This window comes from Diadema setosum, chromosome 18 (genome assembly GCF_964275005.1).
Source record: "Diadema setosum chromosome 18, eeDiaSeto1, whole genome shotgun sequence".
Classification (NCBI taxonomy): Eukaryota; Metazoa; Echinodermata; class Echinoidea; order Diadematoida; family Diadematidae; genus Diadema; species Diadema setosum.
Window position 1 is genome coordinate 27,241,502 of NC_092702.1, and position 15,939 is coordinate 27,257,440.

Consider the following 15,939-nt stretch of genomic DNA (forward strand, 5'->3'; position numbering starts at 1 on the left):
TTATGATAAAGAGCAACTTTTAAAATTTTGTTTTGTAGCAAATAGTTTGTGATCATTTTGTTTTTAAATCAAGAACTACAAACTTATGAACATGTATTTTTGCAAAGTCAGATAGTAAGCACATAATCAACGTTGGTGAAGGTGATGGGACAAACTATCACTTCCGAGGCGATCTGGATGGAGCTATCTTTCCGAAGCGCAGCTGAGGAAAGATAGCGTACACATTCAGATCGCCGAGGAAGTGATAGTTTGTCTCATTGCCTGAAACTAAAAGTTGATTATTTGCTTTATATTCCACATCTAGGGTCCTAGAAATTCCCATTTTATTCCAAATCTGAAAGCGTTTTAGCTGTCTTTAGGTATCCTTAGGGCTTAGGCTACGTAGTTTACTTTAGACGTGTGCGCGTACTTATGACAAAACAATGAATTTGCTGCGCGCACCGCGCAGCACCGAAGTGAAAGTGCGTTGCACTGTGGACTATCAAGTGACCTAGTTAAATGATAGTCCACAGTGCAACGCACTTTTATTTCGCGCGTACTCATCTCGCGTTAGGACTGTATGGACTGAAGAGATCAGCGAAACAAAAGGGACTATCAACATAGAGTGTAACGAAATTTTCTTCTCGGGTGATGTGATGGGCAAAACTACGCTTTAACACGTGATCAGCTCTTGACCAATCCTATAGCAAGATTCTTAGTATGTGGAATATATATTTAAAGTTATGATTATGATCTTGTGGAAATACGATACATACATTGGGCAGACATTTTTATAGGACTGTTGCGTAGCTCAGTGAGACTGAAGTTTGTCAATTCTTTGATCATTTTGCTTAATTCAATATATTATTTTTAGTCAAGAAGTACAGCTATTCTACCATCCTTGAACAAAATTTTTGAAAAGAATAGTAGAAAGTATTCGAGAGGAAAAGAAATTACATTTATATGTACAGGGCAATATCATGGAATTTTCGTATGGTGATTAAAGATTAATGTAATTTCATTGAAGTATAGGCTTAGGATATGAGCGGAAATCCTATGCACGGGGAAGGGGAGAGGTATATAGGTAAGGAGGGTATTTTTGTGAATGTAATGTTATGATTCTTGGGTCTCGTACCGATTGATTATTTTTCGTTTAAGTAATTATTTTTGATTGCACATTGTTTGTATACATTCATGATGAATGCTTTGCTAAGAAATCCAATAAAGATTACAGAAAAAAAAAAGAAGTGTGTGTGTTTCATTATGTTTTATCTTCTTTACACTGAACAGGGTGTTCATAAACTATGCTTTATACTTCGTTATTCAGAAGGTTATTTACTAACTAGTATTCTGAAGGGTCGTTACTTCGAAAATGAAATGGGTTTAGGAGGCCCAGGGCTCGTTATTATTCCTATACGTTGCGCCGCCGGCGCCACGCACTTCAAAAGTTGGGGGGGGGGGGGGAGGGGCACTTCCGGGTTTCATGAGCTAACAAGCGAAAAAAAAAAGTCTTTAGCGCAAAAGCCTCACCGGGCTCAAAGGTTTCATTCTATTTTTTTTTTCTATTGCCACTTCCGGGGTAAAAAAAAAAAAAAAGAATGTGGGGGAGGGGATGGGCAAAGTGGTGACACCCTATGTATTCCTATGTACGGGTGAAAAAAAAAGTGGGAGGGGGAGCCCTCCCCCCCCCCCCCCCCCCCCCCGTTCCACCGGCCCTGCACCGATGCGAGAATGAAATAAGGTTCGTTATTCCGAAGGTTCTTTGATCCGAAGATGGAATGCGGTTGGTTATTCCGAAGTTTCGTTAATCCGAAAAAAAAGAAGGAACGCACTTTCTAACGAACCATCGGATAAGGAACCGTATTTCATTTTCGGATTACAACGAACGTTACAAGTGGAATAATAACCTTCCCCGATGTATACAAACACTCAAATACATACATGTCTACACCAAGGTGATAAGGAGGAAAAAAAATCTTCTAAATTGTTTAGAATCTAAGTCAGGGAGATTCTATCCAATTATTATACGAATTGACGAATGGGACAAAATTCGTCAATCGTACAATCCAATCATTTTTCATGACCCTTGACAGTGGGACTGAGAATGCTGACAAACCATCGATATAGAGCACTTGTGATTCAGGTAGCAATAAAGATCACACTATGAAGATATAGAAATAATCAACACACTACAAAAAGTTATGACAAGCAACCAACCTACTCTTTTATCACGTGATTAGTAGCAAAATTAGCAACTAAAGACATACTTTGCAAAAAAAAAAAAACTTCTCATATTAAGCTTGGATAGATAAGTGAAATGTAAGGGATGAAGGAATAGTTTGATTGCTCTTTGATTATAGGTTCCTACTTATAGCAGTATACATTAATTGCTTGTGTGCTGAAGCATAATGTTTGTTCATTGTTTTTTTATCAAATTGGGCGTTTGACAAAAAGTAAAAGAAAAATATCAGTGTCACAAGCTGGTCATGGACAGTATAAAAACAACATCTGTAAGCAGGATAAATCAAAAGTATGTTGACCCGATTTGTGTGATAATCACGATAAGACGTCGATGAATACGAATTATAATAATGGTGAATCACGTTCTGTGTATAGGAACAAAAACAAAACTGAGTGAGTTTTGAAGATCACTGGAGGAAGAGTGCCTTGAAGTCAGGATGTTTTGTCTACTGTTAATACTCTCTAAAAAAATCGAGGGAAAATATTCACTCTTAAAGGAGTGAATACAAAAAAGAGTGAATTAGAGTGAAATTGGAGTGAATTTTGAGTGAAAATGTTAATTTCCTCAGGGATCACTCCAAAATCTTCGAGTGATCCCTGAGGTCACTCAAAAATGAGTGAAAATGAACATTTCACTCAAAATTCACTCTTTTTTGTATTCACTCTTTTAAGAGTGAATATTTTCACTCGATTCTTTTTTTAGAGAGTAGTTTTGATAGAAAGAACTTATAATGTATATAGAGAAAAGCTGTGCAAATAGGTTGGACTTTTTTGTTGTTGTTCAAGTTTATGTTCAGTACCGTTCCGAGCCGCAATATCATGAGCAAACGGGTGGGGGTAGGGGGAGTTCGGCGGAACCCCCTGAACTCCCCCCCCCCCCCCCCCCCCAGTTACCGGTCTCAAACATGATGTTTATACTTGAAGAAATATTTTCCTGTCCAGGAAATCCGTATATATCACGTACATTTTTGACCATTTTGTTTTTGTTTTTGATTCAGGTTGATAGCTGTCTCCTTTTGTCTTTTTCCTCCCCTCTATCACCCTCTTCTTTACTCTATATTCTAGTTCTACTCTTTTTTTTTTTGCTTACCGTATTCTTTTTATCTTGAAAACTACAATGACTATACATCGAGCAGATTTTAGTGCAGCCACACATCCAGACTGCCCGACAATGTGTTGTCAACCAACGATGGTGGCGCTATATAGAGTCGCAGCTTTGTTCTGCACGTATGAATACCGTCCGAACCAAAGAAAGAGCGTACAAACCTCTTTGGTCCGAACTACTGTACACGGGACGACTAGTATTATAATACATGCAGAGGCTAGTAACCCCTGCATCATTTCACAGCTATAGTCAGAACTTGTTAGTGACATGCACCTTTATCAAATAAGGGACATCATTACCCCTTCCTTGAAATGGAAATAAGTCATGGGCTCTTGATTTCATTATTACCAAACTGAATGAAAATAATCATGAGTGGATTTTCTTTAAAGGACAAGTACGTCTGTTCATCTTAGTATGCATGGATTGAGCAATATAAACAACACATCTGTAAAAGTTTCAGGTAGAGTCGGACAATCCACTCAAAAGCTGTGAATTTTTGAAGTTTCAGTGTCGCTATCGCTGGATGAGGAGACGATAGTACAGTCTGTTATGTCCATTCTGTCTTAATTATTTTTGTGTTAAGCATTTGTAATTACATTAGTTAGCAGTATTTTTAAAGAAACACTTGAGTGGTTCACAATACAGAAGCATTGCTTTTCAGTGGACATCTCAGTTCTCTTTCACTCCTCTAAAACATAACTTAGTATTTTGCCAGTATGTAGGCCTATATTGCAGATCCTATTTGTATATAATTATGCTTATGATATTCCTGATTTATTCTGTGTTAGGTTTTGTTGGAAGAAAAATCAGAATGAAAAAATAAATGAATTGAATGAAAATGAATTGAATTGAATGCCAAATGTAAAGAACAATACAAAGAAAATATAACGAAAATTCAACAAAATCGCTCCTTCGACTAATTACCATAGCAACGTATGCAATATTATTGTAGGTGCCTATTAGGGTTATATTACTAGTATTCCTCACTGCCTTCGAAGGAGGCAAGTCAAGTGCTCTTTTATCATGTGAGAATAGTGAAAATATGCTTAATTTTCTACTTCGCAGGTTCACTGCATATAACAGCCTCTTTGATTGCTCACGTGTCGTGATGAATTACTGAAGCTAAACACTGACATTGAAGTAGACTGAATATCAAACAATGCACATGAATTGTAATTGAATGACAGAAGTCAGAAAAACATTATGTAGGCCTATTGCAGAGTGATGTGTATCTCTCTCTCCAGTAGGTCTAAGCAGTTTCATTAAACACACTTGTGAGAATATTCCATACGTTATTCGTCGAGTCGACCCCGCAAGACCAACCTGACCTTTTTGGCAGCTTACTGGCAACTAGAAGCCTTGTGGATATCACCTATTATTATAATAAAGAAGGATATCGAATCACGCAATGATGTGAAAGGGTGTCCGTTCCTCCTTTGTATGACCAAAGGCCTGGGAAATTTGTACTTATCCGCTTCAGGACCCGCGTGGAGGGCGTGAAATAAAAGACTATCCTATCGGTCTTATGACAATGTCCGCGGTGCAATCACGTTCGCTGGTGTATATGATGCGATAAGAAGGTAAAGAGTTTTAAGAATGATTTTTATGCGTTATTTTATTTGACAGGTATTCTGGAATTAAATTGCCTTCTCATCTCATTAACCCCTTCACTCATTGATAACTCTGGCTGTTAGTTTGCTTGTTTGTTTGTTTTGTCACATTGTCATGTTATGCTTGTCATTGTTGTCACATTTTTATGTATGCATGTTTTATTAAGTGAAAAATAAATGAAATGAAATGATTACACAACATCGGCTGTGGCTGCGATAACGCTCTATAGTAAAGGTTGTGATTAAAATGTCCTATCTCGGTCTGCCCAATGCAGTCATAGGCCCATATGTTACAATATGAGTGAATCATTAAAGGTATTATATACCATTTGCAGATGAAACAAAAATCCAGCTTTAGTGCTTCAATATAGTTCTAAAATGTGAGTTATAGGGATAGAAATAATAATAATCATAATAACCGATATTTATATAGCGCTTTTTCTAAACAGACGCAAAGCGCTGCAACAATTATTGTAACAAAGTGCATAAGAAATCAATATTTACCAAACAAAACGAAACAGAGAAAGGACACAGAAAAACAAATAAACAATGACTTTAAACTTGTCAGATCACTAGCAGTGGAATTAAGTAAGAGCTATAAAGAGGTCTCTACCATTGTAAAAATTTGAATAATTGATAATCAATGTTATGTATTGTTACATATACAAAATGTGAACAATAGTTATAATAAAATTGTTTCTAGACTAAACCGTCTACAGTTATGGTTTAGTGAGAAAGATAGTGATATCTCCTTATATTTCAGGTCTTATTGCAACATTTTTATGTGGTGGACATCTTGTGATACAGCTGACTTACACATAATTATGCAATAATGTGATAACTCGAACATTTTTTTAAATCACTGCTCCAAATGGTAAAAAAATAATACCAAAACATACGTCATAATGCACGTACAAATAACAATTAGTTATCGGGTATTATATTTCAAAAGTTAAGAACCATAATGCTATTAAGAGAGAGGCAGACAGACAGACAGACAGACAGACAGACAGACAGAGGATATAGGCGGCATATTGGAGAAAGGAGAGGGGCATGCAGGAGAGGGAAAGAGAGTAAACGCAAACAAGCATATAATAATTTGATAAAAATTAATGTGAAATGTTCATCAACCCCCACAAACATGTCACCGAAGGATTTTGATGACAGCTTCCGAGATCTTCCCAGATCAGTGATTTGCATAATCTGAATGTATTCGAATTCATGAAGAGGTACGTGGCGTCAGTCCCACAGTTTGTCCTATGCACGTGTATAACAGTGTTCCAAATCGACGGCGCCACTTGCATTGCTTTCGGAGGCAACTCACATTTTAGAGCTATTTTGAAGCATTAATGCTGGGTTTTTGTTTCATCTGCAAATGGTAAATTATGCCTTAAAGGGATCGTATAGTTTTGGTTGAGACCTAATTTCAGGTTTCTAACATTTTTTTTTTTTTTTTTGTGAGATAATTGAATTGAATAACTGAAACTGCACCGGTCTTACACTCGAGACACAGTAAACAGTTCCAGCATATTCATTTTCATATTTCACATGAGATATACATTTCATCAAAATACACTAAAAAGAATACAAACCAAGCAAGATACAAAATATGTTATAAATCGGGGCTTGGACAGAAAGTGTGTCAGCGTATATAATGTACATAAGACAATTCTCTATAACTTGTGAAATATGATGGAACCGCAAAAGCAAAGCTTGTAAACGCAGGATCCAAAGAGAAACCTCTTATGAAATATGAAAGAGCATGTAATTCCATGAGGAATTCAATGTTTATTTGATGAACATTGGTTTTGAAATGGCTGAAATATCCAAAACAGAGCGATTCTAATAAGTGTGGGACCCACACTTTATTACAATCACTTTGTTTTACTTTGTTTTTGGATATTTCAGTCATTCCAAACCCGATTTTCATCAATAAAACTCTGTACTATTTCATAAGTGTTTTCTTGGTATCTCGCAAAAATTAAAAGCCCAATTCTCATCTCCACCAATACTGTACCATATACCTGGTAGGATGTTTTGTAATACAACTGACCTACTCATCATATCTCTAACATTTTTTTAAATCACTGCTCCCAAAAGTAAACAGTACCTTTAACCATCTGAAAAAAGAGCTGTTGTTACAGGTTTGATAAATAAGGTTTCAATCAGCTAATGTATTGATTATGCGGGGGGGGGGGGTTCCAGGCGTTTCGATACACTGCATGATGCGGGTTCTTAATTTCAACGCGCGTAACCCCATCCCCGAGTCACTTTTTGATTGTCACTGACTGTAGAGAAATTATTTTTGTTTCGTTCTTTTTATTCATGCGACGCAATCTTCGGTTGGAAGAGGTTAGCAGGTGGCAACTTGCCATCGCCCTGGCCAGTCTGTGCAAGTTCCCTGAGTTGTTCGTACCAGGGAGGTCTTGTCTCACCTCCCTGTTCGTACAGTGTCATCCTCTATCTGCTCGAATTTCTACTTCTTTTGCCATCCAAGTTGCACCTCGATTATTCATTGGTAGTTATAGAACCTAGCAACTCAGATCGTGCTAAAATAAAATTAGGACCCCCAAATTACCTGAAATCTAGATATTACGACGGGGAATTCGACAAACAAACAAACATGCACACACACACACACACACACACACACACACACACACACACACACACACACACACGACCGTAGAAACGGGTGACCATGCCCCACGAGTATGAAAGATGCATGCAGAAAACTAAATGAATTATTGTGGGTATGACCACTTGGCCTGGGTAAGTCCACTGCAGGAGTGAACGCATGTAAAGAACTTTGACAAAGTAAGGAAGTCGGAATTTTCTTTTCAGAGAGAGGTAGGTCACCCGCTGTCCTTTGAGTCTACATAAATTACAAGTACAGTACTCAACATCCAGAGGGGGGCAAACAATGAACGGCCATTGTGCTGGATTGTTTATTTCGTTGTGCATGCGCGAGTCAGGAGTGCATGCGATCATTGCATGCTGTGGACCGACCAATCGATAGTCGGTATCGATAGTGAAAGATTAGCCTCTTTCCAGTCGAGTAGAGGATTTTCCTTTTTTTTTTCCCCTTCCTATCTTTCTTTCTTTCTTTTTGTTGTGGAAGTCGATTTTCTCACCCTCCTTAAAAGTGGACATGAGTAAAAAACGAAGAGTTATATAATGCAATGATTGTGCCCAAAAGTACGAAACTTTAAAGGAAATCAAAACCCAAAGAGAAATGTGGATTGAGTGGAATCAGCAACATTAGTAGAACTCATCAGTGAAAGTTTGAGGAAAATCAGACACTTGATGCAAAAGTTATTAGTTTTTAAAGGTTTGGTGTTGGAACTGCTGGATGAGGCGACTACTAGAGGTTATGATGTCATGTGTGGACAACAATATAAAGAAAATAAAAGGGAATTCCATAAAAAATTCAATTTTCATGAAAATTACAAATTCCATCAATTTGATACTGGCAATAAATACTAGCAATATTACTACCCCTGCTTTCTGAAAGCGGTTAGTCAAATGCTCTATCGTTATGCTATAAAAGTGAATTTTTGTGGAATTCCCTGTATATTTTCTTTATATTGTTGTCCACACAGACGTCATAACCTCTAGTAGTCTCCTCATCCAGCGGGTCCAATACCAAAATCTTAAAAATTCATAACTTTTGCATCGATTGTCCAATTTTCCTCAAACTTTCACTGATGTGTTCTACTAATGTTGCTGCTTTCACGCAATCCACATTTCTCTTTGGGTTTTGGTTTCCTTTAATGAGGCAAGGAAAAAAAAACACGTGTGAGTGACTAAAGTATAAGAGACAGTGAGAAATATGTTCTTCTAGGTGTGATTATACCCTTTTAGAAATCACAGTTGAATCGAGTGCAGATGGGAATCTTATCATGTTATCTTGAATCAAGAGTAATTCAGATTCAGATTCAAATTCTTCTTTATTGATCCATGATAGGACACGTGTGTTTTGCTTTCATTGATAGTCTTGTACAATAATGCAAACACATCACTGCAACTTGTGTCTATGATTGACAGTTACTGAACGTCATGAACATCACATCAACTAAAATTGTCTCTATATTATTATCAATGTGCCTCAACTATGCACAAACCCACTCAAACCGATCAATAAATCGCCCAAATACCCTTTCGACTCCATTCCTCACTCAGATTGTGTTACATACACTTAATTGTGATTGAAGCGATGTATTTCAGTGGTTTCTCAAAATTATATTTCTCAAAATAGAATTCCAATGTTCTGTCTCAGTTATGCACATAGTGTGCAAAAGTAATAACTCCCAGGCAAAAATATACCGGCCATATACAAGAATAAATAAATGAATGAATGGATGAAGGAACGAATGAATGAATGAATAAGTAAGTAAATAAATAAACGAATGAATGAATGAATGAATGAATAAATAAATAAATAAATAAATAAATAAATAAATAAATAAATAAATAAATAATCATTATCACATAAATTACTCTCTAGATAGTATTTGTTTATCATTTCAAAAGCTTGATTGATCCTCAGCTTTATATCACATTTGTCCTTGCCCTCCTTTTCATGTCAGGTGCACACTATACCAACGCTTTTATAACAAAATCTTCAAAATGCCATATATAGACCTATATATATATTTTTTTTTTTTACATATAATGTTTCCTTCGGTTTATGCAGACTAAATTCTTAGCATGACGCATCGAAAACGAAATGACATATTGATCAGTGGAATTTACAAAATGAAAGAAATTACTCTTTGTTTTTACGCTGACCTCGATAATCCTGCACGAACAGCGTTTTCCTTTAAAAATGTTTTTATCTCTAGAGGTGCAAAGACTTGTTTTCCAAATCAAGTCAAGGTGCAAAGTGTGGAGAGCCTTGAAAGAGATACCCAATAGGATAAAAAGTCCCCTTCGAGAGAAGGGCCTCCAAGTCCAAGAAATGAAATAACTCACGCACGGCCCTGGGAGACAAGTCCAAGGGTCGATCTTGGATGATCGTTATTTGCGCGAACCGAAGGGACCATCTCATTCAACATGAAGGTTAATTTTCTAGTTAGTCATTAAATACCTGGGATATTTTTTGAAATAAGAGACAATAACTGAGCTTACATTCTTTACTATAATAATGATGATAAAACCGATTTGAAATTCTTAATGTAAAAGCGCAGTTTTGCTTAATACAAAAATACAATATTAATTTCAATAGTATTCTATACCCTCTATTATAATGGAACGGCCAACAGGGCACGATTTTCAAACGGGTTAAAGGCTAATTTGCATAGAAAGTGCATATTATTATCTTCGTGCTCTCTTGCTCGTTCGTGTTTTCGATCGCCAGGCGCATGCCAAGGCGCTGTGCATGGCATTGCCAAGATATGTAACAGCTGATTGTCAACGTCCAGTAGTACTGTAACCTGTTTATCTATACAGTTACACAGCACACAGCGGAGGACTACTTTTAACTTGAAAGTATGTGAAGTGTTGCAGCTCCTGAAATACGTGAAAATGAGGCTGGAAGAGTCATCAAGGTTCTGCATGATTTCAATCTTGTTAATTTTGGACGTTATTTCACATTCTGAAGCAAGAATCTTTTACCAGAATGTCACCCTGATGTACGGACTAGGAGATGCGAGTGTCGAATCTCTGCGATCGGAAGGGTTTGGCTTCGCTAACATTGGAACTTTGGAGTTCCATGTTTCGTGCCCATTGCAGGTTGGTAAAAAGCAGGCAAATTGTGTGTGTATGTTATGTGAAGAAGAAACTATGACTAATATCTCAAAATGTAACTTTCTCAGGATGACTTGATTATTGCAGTAATTGTCACATCACATAGATCCCCTAGACTAGACAGTAGACTTGAAACCAAAATAACTTATATTTTGCCTGTGTTGCCTGTGTGACAAACTGAGTGTGATAGAGCAGTGCCCCCATCGGCTTTTTGGGCATATTGTGGACATATTTAAGTTTACCTCAAGTTAGAAATGCATTTTGACCAGACACTTCCCACACAATCACATAAAATTGACAGTTTTTCAATTGTCTGATGCTTTTTATAGACTTTGCCTTGATTTTGAAGGCTGTGATGATATTATTATTAAAGTGTATCGGAAGCTTGTGTGGTGCAGTGCCAGTATCAGTAGTAGAATATATGCGTAGATCTCCTACCTTGTTTCAGTAAACTTAATTTTGAACTACCAGCCTCTAGGCTGTCTGTTGAAAATCTTGCATTCCCGTGGTTTCAGAGGCCATGCACAGTTTTGAACTCAAAATTACTCTGGCTGATATTTGGCAGCTACACTACTAAGATTATCACATATCATTACATATATGCAGAAGTTCTATTCACCTTCTATACAGGGTCATGACAATCCAACTTTGGTCAAATAAGTACTAGATACATTGACCGAAAAGTTGGTCTGTATGTCGGGGATATGTTTCGCGGAGACTGCGTCTGGCTTCAAGGAATCCCCGTATGTCTACGGAGGAGAGCTGTAAATGTCAAAAAATGATTTAAAAACCTTCTCTGGACAGACAGATTTTTCTGTCTACCAGATACACAGCCTGTCGCCTCACAGCGTATTGCAATAGATCAAGATACAGGGTGCATGTAAAAATCACAAACAGTGGTTTGATATTTTGCTCCCTATTCTGTTACTGTGTATGTATATCTGGAATAATAATGTGCGCATTTAACAAAATATTGATGCCTGGCATTTACAGCCCTGTGGTTGTAAACAAGTGTCGCACGGCATCTGGTCGGGCTAGCCTACCACATGCACTTATTCTTAATTCATGGAATAATGAGTGAGTTGTGATTCAGTAAACAAGTGATTTCTGCATAAATTCAGCATTATTATGGTAATAACAAATTTCATTATATGGCCAAAATTGGTTTGTAATGGCAACATTGAGAACCTGCATGTACAATACCATTTTTAAAAAAAAACTAAAATATCAATAAGTGTGGTTACCTCAACTTGGGAGGAGTAAAATATCATTCATGCTCTGATTTGTACTGCATGCATTGCAATCTGTATTCAAAGAAAGGAGCATGGAGTAAGGAGTAAATGTAGGAGTAAGATGACAATCTGCAAGAAAACAAAATAGAACATACATTGGCTAGTACATGGTATAAGTTTTGCAAAGTACATAATTGTCGTAGTTATTTTGATAATTAATAAAAACATAAGCTACCAATATAATTAGGATAATACAGCAAATTATTCTTAACTATTTTTGGCAATGGAACTTAAACAAAATGAAAACTGAAACAAATAAAAAAAAAATTATAGAATGCATGCTTAATGCTTTGTGCAGTGGTACACTTTCAAGATATCCATTTTACTTCACAATTTCCGCAGTATATACAATCATATTTCTGAAACACTGCAGTAACATGGCTCCTTTAACTGCTATTTTGCAGTTTTAAATTAGTAGTATTAGTAGTATACATGAAAATACCATGGAATAATTCAGAACGATAGTGATACACCCCGCGTTCACATTGGTCCCCGCAACGCGGGGAAAGTCCCGAGCTGTGGGACTTTCTCCTCAAAAACCATAATGTGAACGCTCGCTGGGACTTGTCCCCTCGTCCCCGCGAAGCAAGTCGGATACGGGGACAAGATTTGGAGGGGAGAGTGACCTTGGGGCGCAATTGATAGCGTCCAGCTGTGGTCATCAAATGTGCGCATGCGCTATGCCTGGCAGAGCTCGCCCCAAGCCCCAATTGCCCTCTCAAGCTCGGGGACAGATGAGATACCAATGTGAACGGTCAGTCGTAAAAAAGATCTCTTGTGGCTGTCCCTGCGTCGCGGGGACCAATGTGAACGCGGGGACAATGTATCTAGTAAATTTACAAGACTTGGCGGTTAGGGCTTCAAATGTGAATCAGTTAAAATCGATTCTTGAGAAACACTACAGAACCGGCATCCCCTAAATAATAGCCAGTAGTGATACCTGAAGAGGCAAATAAGCACTGCTTTGTGTACGTCCATGTAAATCAAAGTAAGTTGTAGATCACCAAATCAAGCACATGAACCTCTAGACACAATGCATTCTGTGGAAAGGGATGAATACACTGTAGGTTCTAGCAGTATGAATGCTTGTAATTTCCAGAGAGACCTTCTTCATGAAGCGTTTTCCATAATGTTGATAGAGCAGTGATATGAAGTTAGCCTACATATGTGATGCATCATCACACACGCACACCCACACAAATGTCGGGAAAATAATTTTCTGGTTTTGTGCAGATATGAATTCACCAGATGCTAGGCTTTAGTATATAATTGGCTTACTTCATTACATTGTGAAAGGAAATATTTAAAATAATCAGATGTTATGTTTATTTACAGTGTAGTATGTACATTTGTAGATCTTTTAAGAGATCTGTCTCTCGGGTTGCAAATATCAGTTGTAGACATTTTTGGACAAAGTGGAAAATGGCAGAGGTTTTTTTTTTTTTTTTTTGGGGGGGGGTATTCGGTGATACACAATTGAATGATCATATTACTGTAGTGTTTTCACGTTGGTGTGAGATTTCTGTTGAAGGTACAATGTACAAGCCCTTCTCACAAGTTTTGAATTCCTACAGTATGGTACAGTCTTCAGTGTCACTCTTATTTTGTCATCACAGGGGTAATACTGAATTTTCCTTCTTAAACTCTTTGCAGTTCAGGCCTTTTGTGGTTTTTTTTTTTCTTCGTTTCATCTTGTGTGTGTGTGTGTGTGTGTGTGTTTGTGTGTGTGTGTGTGTGTGTGTGTGTGTTTGTGTGTGTGTGTGTGAGGACTTTAGACAAGAGATGGATCTGGTAGATCCACTGAATAGTGAAAGGAAATGCATAAGCCATGCAGGTCCTTCCTGTTTTGATCAGTCACACTTATCTCAACTTTACCTCATGACATCCTTGATGCTATCAGGGAGCTAGAGTACAAATTGTAATTGCCATTGAGTTACACTTGAGGAACATGCAGCCCACTTCAATCTGCAGTATCAGACACTGCTGTATTATTATTATTTTTTTTTTTTTACCAGTGTTTACAATGTATATGAACTCTTCTACAATTTTAAACTACATGCAGAGACTCCAACCACAAGCACCTTGTGATCTGGAGATTCTCCCGCTTGAAACCCCTAGCAAATGGGAGACTCCAACTTTAAGTGCGCATACAAAGCGTGAAGTTCCTTGCGGCCCGGTTCTAGATGCTCTCTCGTGCTATCTAAGGCTTATTTTTCAACATACGATGGCAATAAGTAAGAAATCCTTTCTAACGGGAGACACAGAGCCAGGGCGGGAGAAATCTCAAGCAGGAGAACGGGAGATTTTGCAAAAATGGGCTTTCGGCGGGAGATCTCCTGTCGAAAGCGGGAGAGTTGGAGTCCCTGTACATGACTTGTATTTCCAGGATAGTGATTACCGGTACTTTGAAACAGTATTATTCTTTGCTTGCGAGGGTGGTGCTGAAACTGAGGGTACTACCGGGAATGCTCCCCCACCTGTAGGCCTACCATTTGCATGGTGTGCATCCAAAGAAATTCACTTACAATGTACAGCTGTACGTGTTTGTTATCTGATTGTGCAGGTTCAAGCCCAGAATATCTTTCAACAAGACAGAATTTACATGTAGAAACTGTAAACTAAATGCATTGAGAGTTTGTTTCAATTTATATTTTAAACATGTCTTCAATGCAGAAGCACGAGGGTTCCAAAAGTTTGCATTTGTAGAATCTCCCGATAGCCCTAATAGGCATCAAAATCTTATACTATGGTACATGTACAATGTACTGACACATTTCCATGGGGAAAGCTGTGTGTGTCTGTAAATCTGTGTATCATACTGCTTTGTGGTTCGCAGCATTCCTGTTTTGTGGTTTGCAGCATTCCTATTTGTGGTTTGAGTCAGCTGTTCATGTTTGGATGAAGCTGTATAAAAACAACATTTCTGGAAAACCTCTTTTGAGGAAATTTAGGCCTACCCCAAACATTCACAATTGTACACTGTATGTTGATACAGTGAATGCAGAAATACAATACTGTACATGTGTTCAACACACCTGTGAAGATTCAGGGTAATTGGGTATATTCCAGTCAAAAGTTCGATGAGTATCTAAAGGTTTGGTTAAAATCCATGTGGCATCATCATTAAATTGGAACGCTGAAACAATTTGTGATATACAACTGTATTGCAATATCTTATAAAAAAAAAATAGAAACAGTAACACTCATTGGACTAGGTACAAACAAACTTAAACATCATTACAATTGCAACTTGAGTTCATTAGTTTTTGGCAGTCCCTTCTACTTGTATGCCTCAGTGATGTGGGCAAGGGAGTAATGGAGGATTTTTTTTTTCTCTCTCTCTCTTTGCAACATGCAAATATTCTTTTCTTTTTCTGAACTGAGATTAAAGTTTCAGGTACTTATGTATTTTGTACACCATGCAAGTGTACTTTGTGAAGAGAGTAAGAGTCTTCACTTTGGATCATGTCAACTTTTTCTTTTCTTTTCTTTTTGATGATGGAAATAAATAAACTTGAATTGAAAAACAAAACAAAAACAATATATACTTGTATATATATATATATATATATATATATGTATATTCTGTACATTGTAGGTGATCTAGGACCTACATTGTACATAGTTTTATTCTAGTGAGCAAGTTGATGGTACTGTGTTTTAGTTGTATCTTCTCCAGATTGCAGCTGTTTGTGATTCAAGGTTTTGTTTTTGTTTGTTTGTTTGTTTTTTCCTCCAGTCAATTCAACTCTGTGATTCTTCTTGGCTTCATGGCAGTATACAATTACACACGTTTGCACAACATGTCACTACCAATAGATCAGAGTGACTCACATTGCAACTTCAGATGTTAATACAATCACTAGTACGGATACTACACATGCTGTATAAAAGGAGGTTGTACTGGTAGCCTTGGCTGTCTTGTGTGTGTGTTTATGGCAGCATTTCCCCCCCCCCCTTTTTT

At 37.4% G+C, this 15,939-nt stretch overlaps 1 protein-coding gene across 1 annotated transcript in view; it reads left to right on the top strand.

The window, feature by feature from the left end:
- The first annotated feature begins 10,409 nt into the window (after positions 1–10,409).
- The window catches only part of LOC140241695 (uncharacterized), a 29,172-nt gene continuing 23,642 nt past the window's right edge, over positions 10,410–15,939 (top strand). Inside the window, exon 1 of the mRNA XM_072321438.1 lies at positions 10,410–10,668. Coding sequence (XP_072177539.1) covers positions 10,462–10,668 — 207 coding nt within the window. The 5' untranslated portion in view covers positions 10,410–10,461. The remainder of the gene's footprint in view (positions 10,669–15,939) is intronic.